The 12,960-nt window shown below is 40.6% G+C and overlaps 1 protein-coding gene across 2 annotated transcripts in view; it reads left to right on the top strand.

Annotated features, from left to right (window-relative positions):
* The window catches only part of EPHA4 (EPH receptor A4), a 217,227-nt gene that overhangs the window by 70,449 nt on the left and 133,818 nt on the right, over positions 1-12,960 (top strand). For both annotated transcript variants that reach the window (XM_082466376.1, XM_082466377.1), the window contains exon 5: positions 10,055-10,393. In XM_082466376.1, the coding sequence (XP_082322502.1) occupies positions 10,055-10,393 (339 nt within the window). The remainder of the gene's footprint in view (positions 1-10,054; positions 10,394-12,960) is intronic.

Here is a 12,960-nt window from a genome sequence, read left to right as displayed (position 1 = left end):
TTCTACCCATTCCATTTTTAGGCTGCATCTTTAGTTAGATCTCTAGCTCAAGGTCTGACATCAGTTAGTGAGAGTAAACCACATCCTTGTTTCTTCCTTTTAAGTTACCTTTCAGCATTTTGACTGTGAATAGAAACAATTACCTCTAAAGAACCCAAGTGCATGATTCTTGTCTAAAGACAATTAAGGATATAAGGGGAAAAAAAGCATCAAGTGTGCTTAATGGAAAGCACCAGACAGACCCCAGGCTGATCACTTGCCGTTTGGTAAAATTTTAAAAGTTCTAAGGTATTCAATAAAGATCAGATATCAGCTCATTGAGTTATTTTTCAAAAATGCTATTTTAGCCTCCGCATTATCCTCCAACCTACTTCTAGCTTTATATAGATAAACAGTCCAATGTGGACAGTTTATCGGGATTAATAATACAATGTGGATTCAGCCGGAAAATGCATATGTTTGAAGGAACACAAATGTGTGCCCAAGTGAAAGACTTGACCCTTCTGCCAGCGTCATTTAGCCAGGTTATTACAATTTTTCCACCACCATGAATAATTAAGAAGGGCTTGTTATCACCCGAGCCCCGTCGTCATTTTCTGGATAGCACTTTTGACACTGCTCATGGAAGTCCTACAGCGGCTGTGCCCAGCATGCTTCTGCGAAACAAGGTCAATTAGACACTTTCCTGAGATCCCCTGGGGTGAGAAGTGGATGGCTTCTCTGCTATCAGCATTTTGATTTTCCTGTCATAGCTGACTCTTGCTCTACATGCCATCTACAGCTCGGCAGAAGATGGACTGAGGGGAGAGGCCTGTTGCATAGATAGAATTGCCCCCCACCCTCCCGTGACCTTCCACCCAGGAAAGCATCTTTAACAAAAGCTCCTACTCTTGAGTGGAATGTAGGAACCAGGCAGAGAGGATATCTCAGCTAAGACAAGAGCACCGTCCAGGAGGTAATGCCAGCAAACTTCAGCCTGAAGGGCAGGGCAGCCAGGAGAAATGTGAGAACACTGGGTCCACAGCTGGGTTCACAAAGAATTCGTAGATATGCTTCATTTTTCCTTTGAATTGTCCGTATCTCTGGGAAGGGGGTTGTTTTAGCCTTTGAATCAGGCTTTCTGATCCTATCTTCGCACATTATCGGCTGTGTGAATTTGGGTGAGTTGCTTCACTTTCCATATCTTAGTTTTTGGTCATCAGATTGCTTGGGGTAACAAATACTTCTCTGCCAGATTTTATTATGGGGATTAAATGAGATAAAGGATGAAAAAGGACTTTGCAAGAGATGAATTCACAGGCTAGCTAATTCGAAAACAAAATACTTAAAAATTTCTTCAAAAAATTACTTTCGTGGTCTTTCATATTGTAACTTCTTCATGGATAACTGAGGGTTAACTGTATAAAGCACTTCAGCCATAAACTAGTCATCTTAAAATAAAGAAACTCCAACTGCATTTAACCTAGTAAAGAAAAGACAGATGGTTCCTGGGTGTAGAATAGGAAAAATAGATATACCGAAAAAATAGGTGGTAGCAAAATTTCAGCAAGGAGTTACCTCTACAGGAAACCAAGAATTTTTCGTGACAGTAATAAGTGATTGATGTGTTGGAATGGTTCTGTTTTTTAATAATGGGCAGTTCTGCTTTGACTCTATTCATTGTTAAACACACTAACTGCCGCTATAAAAGGTTATGCACTGTGCAGACATCTTGGAAGAGGTGTCCCAGCAGCAGTCTTCATGTAAACTCACCCACGGCAGCAAAGGCTGAGAGAAGGCAATTAGTAGTGACACATATATAACTGTCAGGGGTGGGGGGTGCATGGACTTTGTTTCAGAGTCAAAACTTACACACCCCAGCTGTTTATTCTGCCTTATAACCTGTCTTTCAGCTGGAGAGAGATTAACAAAGGCTTATCTGAAGGGTTACAGGGTTTTACAGCTAAGGCACTGAAGTACTATTGACAGTCCAAAAGTTGTACGTGATTAATGAAGCCTTACAAAATGGAACTCAAGACCCGAGGTGCCTCTTCCTCGGAAGCTCTGTCTTGTCCTGGTTGCCTCGGCATTTTAGTAGCATGACAGTAGCGCGTCAAGAAATTGATCATTTAAGAATTATGTTTCTGCCCATGCTCTGGGGGAATGCTTCTTTCCATATCCAGAATTAATTTCATGGCACAGACATTGAATTTTAAAATGGTGATTAAAAATCAGCTAAGTATTAAAAGTGTGTGATAGCTTTGGAAGCTGCTTTATACTTGAGCCTGGCTACTTTGGTTTCCTAGCAGCTATCTCCTAGCCCTGGTTGCAGACTTTTTTTGAAAGCTTTTAGCATGTAATTGCCTTTTTTTCCTCCCCCATCACCTTTGCCTTTTGCGATGTGATATACCCAAGTGCTGTGGCGCTTCTGAGGCGTGAGCTGGACTGGACTTAAAGAATCATCTTTCATTCACTTGTTCAGCAGATATTTAGTAAGCATCTACTACACCTTTGGCATTTTTCTAAGGGCTGGAAGATGCTCATCAACCAGAAAAGAGAAAAGATTCCTGTTTTCATAGAGCTTCTGTTTTAATGGGAATAATAAACAAGATAATGTAAAATTGTCACAAGAAAGAAAAAAAAAGATCATGAGACAGGGTTAAAATAGAGGAAAGGGAAGAATTTCACTTTGCGGAGAGTGGTCAGGTGAGATTTGAGCTGAGACACCCCCCCAGGGGGCGGGGGAGGCGGGGAGGAGGCTGCTAGTGAAGAAGCCAGGGGACAGAATTCCAGGCACAACTACCAAGTCTAAAGAATTTGAGTTGCATGTTTAAAGTTTTACTAACAATGTGAGTTTTAAACTTGACTTATTTTTACCCTTTGGTCCTGGAGTCTGCTGGCACTTTAATTCCAGTTGTTGTAAGTAACAGAAATTTCAGGTTTATGTGGCACACTTCACCTTGTGTCCATATAGATTTAAATCCTTTGGCAGAACCTACTTTTAGATGCATTTCTCAAGGTGGGTTTCCATCTTTTGCTGAAATTTCAGTTACTTGCTCTAAGAATAAAGAAGTGAATTTTACCTGACTTGTGACTTTGGAATGGGGTACATAAGGTGCAATTATCCTGACCTAGACTTTCCATGCGGTGGTTTATAACGAACTCCAAGTTCACAATGGAGGTATTTTTGACTTTGGATTTACTGTTGGCGGATCCTTTTTGAACCATTTTATTAAGGCTCCTACAGATTTCATGTGTATGTGTAAAACATCAGGTTGTCCTAAGTGGGCTACTTTCAATCCTGGCATAAGCCATCAAGTATGTTTTCTAAATTACTCAGGAATTACACTTTACTCTAATACATGGGAGGGAAGAATTATGATTTGTGGAATTACTGGAATTTTCTTTGATGCTTGGAATATTGCCCTTCTTAAATGTCACATTCATTTAATTTCTCTAGATAGTGTGTGGTTCATTTCTGAAAGCTTGTCTTTTCCCAGAGGAAAGCACATGATAGGTTAAGGAAGATCAAGATTTCTTTTATGATGTAACATGATATGATGCGATAGTCCTTTGCTTCTGCTGTAATTTGGCTACAGTTTCTTGTGGACTTCATACTGTCAAACTCCTGTCAACTGAATGCAAGTTGACATCCCACTAGAAAATAATAATTACCCATTGTAGCACCTTCCACCAGTACCTGCTGTGCAATACAGAAAGTCTTTCACACCAGTGAAGCAAATGGATGTTCATTAAATTTATCCACAGTGGCAAGAAATACAGAGGCCATTTCTGTCAGAGCAATGAGAAACCCAAAAAATAGGCCATAATAGTTTCTGTATTTTATTCCTTCCTTAATCAAAGAAAGTAGGTGTAACTTGGACTTCAGAAACCAGAGTTGTTACCTGACCTGTATAAGTGTGTAAATCAGGGGTGTGATCCCAATGCTTGAAGTCCCTAGAATTATGTGCAAAATTATGAGTGATCATCTTTCTGGGAAGAGAGTGCTTTGCTCTATCAAAGTCCCTGTAGCAGAGCTTGGTAAACTAGGGCCTGAGGGTCAAATTCAGTTGCCCTTGTTTTTGCAAATAAAATTTTCTTGGGACACAGTCATATGCATTTGTTTAGGTATTGTCTATGATTGCTTTCAAGGTACCATGCAGAGTTGAACAGTTTCTAGAGAGACCATATAGCCCATAAAGGCTAAAATATTGACTATCTGACCCTTTACAGAGGTTTGTTGAATGTTGTTCTAAAGGGTTAGTAAGTTAAGGGTTATTGCCTTTGACTTCTTGTTCTAGTAGTTAAGCTATTACCCATGCCACTAAATTATGTTAAAAATGTGAAAGGCATTCTAAACATGAGAACTTTAAAATAGTTTAGCACACTAGCCCCATTCTTTGATGCAGGAGGAGAGAACCTTAGGCTTATATGTGAATATCAAGCAGGTTTTGCAAATAAAACCAAAAATGTAAAGGAAGGATATTTATTATCCCCTTAAATATACTTCAGTATTTGATTGATTTGTATTTTAAAATGTCTTAATTTTGCTCATAAAAGTAAAATTAAAAGAAGAACCAGGGCTTCCCTGGTGGCGCATTGGTTGAGAGTCTGCCTGCCGATGCGAGGGACACGGGTTCGATCCCTGGTCTGGGAGGATCCCACGTGCCGCGGAGCGACTGGGCCCGTGAGCCACAACTACTGAGCCTGCGCATCTGGAGCCTGTGCTCCGCAACGAGAGAGGCTGCGACAGTGAGAGGCCCGCGCACCGCGATGAGGAGTGGCCCCCGCTCGCCGCAACTAGAGAAAGCCCTCGCACAGAGACGAGGACCCAACACAGCCTAAAATAAATAAATTAATTAATTAAAAAAAAAAGAAAAACCATACTTCTATAAAGGCTAATAAGGAAAAGGCCCATGAAACCGTTAAAATTAACTGTTTTCAGAGATAAAGTTTTCCATAGCTTCATGCCTGAAGAAATCATTATCTGAAGTCAAGATGGAGGAAGAAAAGTCATAATAACCAATCCCAAATTAACAAAACTTCAATTGACAGAGCCCACATTTTAAATTTCCAGCCATACTGGCTGGTTGTGGAGCTATAAAAACAAGAGAGGAGAGAGTACTTGCCCTTCCGTCTTCCTGGTGCTCACATAGTCCATATTTAACTTCCTTTAGTCTCTTCCTTCCCCCTTTGATTTCCTGCCCCTTCCTTCAACTATCCAGGAAAGTATCAAAATGAATCAGAATATTTCTTTTTCCTCCCTCCTCTAGAGCAGGTGACAAATACTGGACACAATAAATATTTGTTGAGTAATTGAATGACTCCACAGTCCCTCCTAACAGAAGAAACCACCTCTATATGATACATAGCCGTCCCTACTTGTTTCAAAGTACTTTTAAAATGTAGAAAAGAGGAACTTGAATTAAACTAGCTACACTGAGATAGTCCTTTACAGGGCTTAATGGTAATGAATCAGTATGTGAAAAGCTGGCTAGTACAGCCTTATCTCAGAGAAGCTTGTATTAATTCACAGGCTTAAAATAACATTGTAGGTAGATGGGCAGAAGATGCATTAGAGGACCTTGTTAGCTTTCCATCCGGTCATTCATGACTCCTCAAAAGTATATTGAGCTTGCTCTGAACTAAGAATCATGGGAGATACTGGGAAATGAGGAAGACATCAATTCTTCTCTTGAGGAGCACACAGACTGTGATGAAACAGATATGCACTGGGTGTCCGATTAGCAAGACCCCTTTACATGTTCCAAACAGAATAGGAAATAGAGATAATGCCCTGAATATGGAATAATCTCATAAGCAGGATTACTGCCAGTCCTACATTGAGGCTAGTAGTGGGCAGTTTGGGAAGACATAAAACCCTATAATTCACAATGACCTGCAGCTACCTGATGTTGGTGTATGCTTGGTACATACGATGTCAATATGGAGACTAGAAAATTAAATGGTACGATTATCCCTATTAGTTATAAATCTCATATTTGAAATTGGAGACATTTAGAGGTGGGCATACTTCTGATGAGAGAGGCAAGCATTTGTCAGAAATTTAATTGTTCCTAAGTATCTAGATATGATGCTATTACCGAACCAAGCTTGGGCCTGCTCACCTGACCTGTGGCAAAACCAATCTACTGACACAAGGTTGTGGTGAAGGAAAGTACAGCATTTATTGCCAGGCCCCAAGTGAGGAGAATGGACAGCTAATACTCAAAAGACTGGAACTCTCTGATGACTTTCAGGGAAGAGTTTCTAAAGACAATGTGAGGGAGAGAGTCTCGGGGTATGTGATCAGCTCATGCTCAATTCTCTGATTGGTTGACGGTGAGGTAACAGGGTGATGTTTTGGGAATCTCAGTCATCGACCTTCTGTTTCCAACTGGCCTGGGGTCTAGTGCTTGTGTCAGCATGCAGTTAACTTCTTGTACCTGATGGGGGTTTTAGTATCTGCAGAACAAGTCAAGGTTATGGTTCAGGATATTATCTGTAGCCCCTGAGGAGGAATTAAAGGTCCTTGACTTTGTTTTATGGCTAAACTATTATTATTTTGTCTTGCTTGACTGTTTTCCTTTGTTTCTGCATATTCTCACTTCTCTGATTAAATTTGCTCTTTGGAACTTGGGGAAGGCCTAGGAGGCTAAAGCTTTTCTACAAACAAGAGAGAGGGGCCATGGGGATCTGTCCCCAGGAAGGCCCTACAGGGTCCTGCTGGGTTTTAATACTTAAAAAAAAGAAGACAAGATAATCTAAGAGTTAAGTTTTTTTCCTTCTGGATGCCTTGTGTTTATAGAGAAAACTCAGTGTTACTCATGTTGCCTGTTTTATTCTCTTTAGTCCTCTCTACAGGTAATTATTTTAAGATGCTGCTGTTAAGTATGACCATTGGGCCCAGATTGACTTGGCTGTATTAAAGGCCATGCTTTTTTTTCATTTTCTTGAGAAGAGGATACTTTCTTTTCTGAGGAAGAAATGGCCCTTCCCTATACATGGAAACACACGTGATGTGTTTACCATCTTTTAATTGGCAAAAATTTTTTAAAAAGAAAAAACTCAAATACAATACAACCAGCATTGTGATTTTAATTTAAAAAGCAAGTGTGCTTTCCCAGGTTTATGCCCCCGTGTAACTATCACTCCTTATGGCAACAAAACATAAAACATATGCAGTACGACTCACCAAACCATTCATGGAGGCAGCATTGAACTTGAACGTGCTTAGTTCTCTGTCTTCTGTTGAGCATTTGCCCCAGGGTAGATTCTTTAAGAATCACTGACCAAAGGAAGAAGGCTCTTCCGCACTGCATCTTGTTTTCATGCCAGCCCTCCATTTTGAAACCCTGCAGCATCTTTGTATTTTTTTTCACGTGGCAGCGTTATATCTCTGAGTCCTGTGACCACTTAGTTTTCTGCTCCATTTCTTCTCTGTTTAGACACTGCCATGCCCCGTCCTACATACTAATTACTGACTTTTTGCTTCTGTGCTTGATTCATTGTGTCACATTTTCCCATGTGAAAGTGGACTAGGAACCTTGGCAAGGAGGTTAATGGATTTAAGAGTCACTCGTATTTAACCCTGAAAGTCACAGCAAAATAAGAACCAGTGGCTTGACCCATTTTATGAACCAAGCTGTGGTCAACTTCAGCGGCAGACTAGCAATCAATTTCACTATGATGGAAAGAAACATCTACAGAATTTGAACAGGATTGAAGATACACCTTCCCTTTTCCTATCTTTACCTCTCAAACTTCGGCTGAAGCTACTGATTTTTTTTTTTTTTAACATCTTTATTGGAGTATAATTGCTCTACAATGTTGTGTTAGTTTCTGCTGTATAACAAAGTGAATCCGCTATATGTATACATATATCCCCATACCCGATCCCTCTTGCGTCTCCCTCCCACCCTCCCTATCCCACCCCTCTAGGTGGTCACAGAGCACCAAGCTGATCTCCCCGTGTGATGCAGCTGAGAAGCTACTGATTTTGTTGTTATTTTACCTTTAATGTGGAAATAGCCCCAGAGTGTGGGAGTTAGTACTTTGGGATTTTAGTTGGACTCTGTCACTAATTAGGTTGCATGAACTTTCAGTATTATCAGCTCTGCTTTCTGACTCTCAATTTCCTCATCTATAAAATAAGACTATTTAGCCAAATGATCTTTAACATCTTATCTGGCTCTAGGAGTCTGTGATTTCAAATAGCTCTAATCATTTATTCAAAAAAAATTTACTTAATCCTATTGTTTTCCATCACTCTGCTAAGGACCATAAGATATAAATTTGGAGTCTAAACAAGAAGGAAATTTGTGCTTTCTTTCTGAGGACTTCTGTGGGGGCAATCTTACCTTTAACACAAATTTTACAGCACTGTCTTTCCTTTAAGTTCTCAGGATGGGGACCAGGTCTTAACACTAAGAGAGAGAGGTTGTCGGTAATTAGTCTCCCAGGGAGATGGGGAGGTCCTGCTTACCTTGTTAAAATAAAGTCTTCAATTAAGTTGTATAAAGCGAAAAGGAGAGTGAATTACCCTTATTCAATACTATTACCAAAATCCTTTAGCCATTCATCACTGTGAACTAAGTAGTAAATACTGAATATGACTCCTTATTCGTAAAAGTTACCTCTTCCAATTCTCTGGCAATGGCTAGTCTGGAACAGTATATTCCATTATGGTTGACTAGGTAAAGCGTCTCCTGACCTCATGCAGGTTTCCGGTTAACCTCCTTTTTCTGGGGAACATGGACACATTTCCCTGAAAGCAGTCATTACAAATATATTAGAAGTAGAATAGAAACAATAAGCAAGAAGCCTCAGATTGTCATTGAAACTTGCTTTGGCTCTTTTCTTGGAACACCAAAATGGGAAAGAGGAAAGAAAAGAGAGAATCTTCCAATTGTTGCAGTGAGTCAATATTTTTTCTTACAGTGCAGCAGGTATCTTTTAGACCTTTGGAATCAGCTCAGACTAGAAAAATTCCCCCGTTTCTGTTTCACCCTGATTCTTCTCCCTGAAGACAGTTTGTGTCACAACATCTTGGCATAGAGACTAATCTACAGCAAGAATCGAGATGGTTCATCATGAGTCTGTGGCCTTATTTATTGTTACTATTTTTAAACCAGCCATTTATGTTGTTTGCAATCAGTTGTTCTGTTTCAAAACAGCCACTGCCACCAGACATATTTTGGAAACCTTTGACGTCAGTGGAAATGTGTATCATAAGAAGAGCCTGGTGCAGCCCTGGTCAGCTGAAGGACAGGACATGGGGTCTTGGGAGTCTTTGCACAATCCCTGCCCTGGAGTTGAGATTTCTCAACAACTGTACCTTCGACATCCCTGCAACCACATTAAACCAGTTCCTACTTAATTACCCATAAACAGCTTAACTCTCAACTGCCATGTCAGACTGAAGAGGCGTATCTATACAGTGTAGTTAATTTTATTCCATATTGATGACGCACTGTACTTAGGAATCATCATTTATCTTCAGAAGCGGTATATAACCATTAATTTACCAGAGTCCCACAACAGCCCTGGGAATTAGAAACATATTCGTATACCCATCTTTCAGATGATTAGATTAAGACTAGATAAGTTATGAGAAAAAAAGCCTGGCCACTTCAGAGGGAAAGTCAGGCTTAGAGCCCATTTGATGTAGAATTGTTTCAAGTCTCAGAGTGGCAGTCAATGTTACATTTGTTTGTTCAGGAAGGAGAATGACACTCACACATACAGCCTTCAATCATATTGCTCTTTTTTTTTTTTAAATTTTTTTGGCTGCACGGCTTGTGGGATCTTAATTCCCCAACCAGGGATCAAACATGTGCCCCCTGCAGAGGAAGCATGGACTCCTAAACACTGGACCGCCAGGGAATTCCCTATCATATTGCTCTTTTAAAAAATTTTTGCTGGCTTGATTTGCTTTTGGCTTTCTTTGCCAAACAGACCCATCTTGCTTCTTGTAGCTGCAGAGAAGAATATAAGCTCCATGAGGTTCCAGAGGCTAGTTTCAATTCTTGGTGTGATAGTATGTTTTGTTGTTTTTTTCTTTTTCTTTCTCCAGGTCCACCATCTGCTCCTCTAAACTTGATTTCAAATGTCAACGAGACTTCAGTGAACTTGGAATGGAGCAGTCCTCAGAACACGGGTGGCCGCCAGGATATTTCCTACAATGTCGTGTGCAAGAAATGTGGAACGGGTGACTCCAGCAAGTGCCGACCCTGCGGAAGTGGGGTCCACTACACCCCGCAGCAGAACGGACTGAAGTCCACCAAGGTCTCCATCGTTGACCTCCTGGCTCATACCAACTACACGTTTGAAATCTGGGCAGTGAATGGCGTGTCCAAGTATAACCCTAGCCCAGACCAGTCTGTGTCCGTCACTGTGACCACCAACCAAGCAGGTAGGGATTGGATCCACTTTATCGTTTATCTAAACATTTATGGAGAAAGAGCTTGTGTTGATATCCATGAAGGATGCTAAAGTTCTCCAGTTGAAGAAGAACTACAGGGATCTAATCATAAACCTGTGAGCTGCATTATAATACAAAAGATACTTAGAAGGCTGTTTATTCATTCAGCAGATATTTTTTTGGATACCAACTGCGTAACATGCATTGTACTAGGTGGTGGAGATTAAATGAAGGCTAAGACAGTGTCTGGTTGAAAACAGATGACATGAGTTGGGTCACTCCATGCTAGACTTCTCTTGTAAGGGATGCGTCTTGGCCATTTTAATCACAAGGTCATGGTCAGATATCAGCTCATTTACATATTATTTAGGAATATAAAATTGATTTTTACCAACACAGAGTGCTATATGGGCATTTGCTATATTTTCCAACAACAGCATTAGTGGATGTAGTTTTGATCTTGTTTTTTTATTTTAAAAATTAAAAAATAATTGACACGGGTCTTTATTGGAATCACCAGGTGGTAAGCCTGTGAACAATGAATGGTTTAATGGGTAGCTTGCTCTGTGTGGTTGACAAAATGTTCCTTCAAACACATCCTACTTTTGTAGCCACTTTCATAGTTAAATTCACACTTGACAGGTGGAGGAGGAGAGTTAATTTACCTTGTTTCCTGCATCACTTTCCTCTTCTAATTCAGATGACAGGAAAGCATTTTCTGTTCATGGAGAGTTTCTGCTGAGCTAATTGCAGAACTGTTATCCAATCTTGAATATCAGATATTCCAAAGTGTGAATTAGAATCTAGATTTCTAGGCTCTGCTCCTGACCCACTTACTCCCATTCTTCCCCCAAAGAAGTTTCCACACTTTCTCATGATAATTTTCCATTCTGGATTTCTACCACATGTTTCACATTGCCACCTCCATGTTATTTATTTCTGGGGATTTAAAGGGGAGGCGGAAAAAAGGACTGTGCTATATCCTTTTGTGAAGCTCTTAATTAAGAACAACCCACTTCATCAGAAAAGGATCATAAATTGCCAACAATCCTATCGCCTCTTACTGCACTTCTCCCTTAGATGAATGTTTCAGTAAGTGCACTTACTGTACTAATTGACTCCATAGTGAGAAGTATTCCAGTATCCCAATCCAAAGTCATTCTTTTTCCACTTTTCCCTGAACTCTCTAGAATAAATAAAAAGTTAAGACTGAGGGAAGATTTTGAATTGGTGCTAGACTGACAGATCTTCCCAGAAGGTAGTTTCAGTTACAGAGATGTGACCAGTCTTTAAAAATATGTGGTGTGAACAGATCCTCCGGTTATGTTTTTGCCTTTTATTTCTGCACGTCTAGGATGTGAACACTGTTGTGGTCGTCACTTTTATTTCTCTACAAAGGCTGGTATGATTTAGGAGGTTTTTGGGTTTTTTTTTAATTATTTTTTTATCAATTTAATTAATTAATTTATTTATTTATTTTTGGCTGCTTTGGGTCTTCGTTGCTGCGCGTGGGCTTCTCATTGCGGTTGCTTCCCTTGTTGTGGAGCACGGGCTCTAGGCGCACGGGCTTCAGTAGTTGTGGCACGTGGGCTCAGCAGTTGTGGCTCATGGCTGTAGAGCACAGGCTCAGTAGTTGTGGCGCACGGGCTTAGTTGCTCCGCGGCACGTGGGATCTTCCCGGACCAAGGCTCGAACCTGTGTCGCCTGTATTGGCAGGCGGATTCTTAACTACTGTGCCACCAGGGAAGCCCAATTTAGGAGGTTTTGATAGCATCACAAGGACTCTGTGAATGCCAGCTTTTTATTAGTTGTCTTTTGGAAGAAGGCAATGGAAATATTGCACATAGATCCTGGGAAACCTAGGATGTTGAGTGTCTCTGAGTTACAGGGAGCCAAGAAGGTGCAGAGTGGTCTTTGCACCCCTAGAGAATCTGGTTGATGATTCAATCAATATTCTTATGTTCAGCCCCCCTGTATTCTTCCGGCTGTCCTCCAGTACATCACTACTTTGTGTTCTTAATGGAATTAAAACTAAGAATGGACCTTTGAAGCCTCAGCTGTACAAGGTGAAGTCATTCTCTTTGGTGGAGGGTAGCCTCTGGGAGATGTGCTGAGGACAGGCTTGGCTCCCACAGATTTTGTGGGGAGACTTCTCTGACTCTGTATATTTAAAGATTCAAGCCAAGGGATTATGTCAACCCCTACCAAGCCAGAAGGCACAAAGAACACAAGGAAGACAGGCCAAAAATCCTCCAGAAGAAGAAAATGTGCAAAAACATTACGCCTGGGAAGGAAACAAAGTCAAAGTTTTATTTAAAAAGTAGGTGTAATTCTTCTAAATCTAGGGAAATGGTGGACAGGGAATTCCTCTGACACAATTAGGCTTTCTCTGACACGGCGAGCAGTCCTGCCAGGAGGTTTGCTGAATAGGACAAAATTCCAGCTCCTTATTTTAATTTTCGTAAAGGGTAATGCTGGGAAGCTGTTCAAAATTAAAAATAAATCTTTCAATAAGGAGACCTCCTATGTGACCGGCCAGAAGGCTCCTGCTTAGCAGA

Source organism: Balaenoptera physalus (assembly GCF_965194825.1).
Source record: "Balaenoptera physalus genome assembly, chromosome: 6".
In the NCBI taxonomy this organism is placed as follows: domain Eukaryota; kingdom Metazoa; phylum Chordata; class Mammalia; order Artiodactyla; family Balaenopteridae; genus Balaenoptera; species Balaenoptera physalus.
This window is presented reverse-complemented; position numbering and strand designations above follow the sequence as displayed.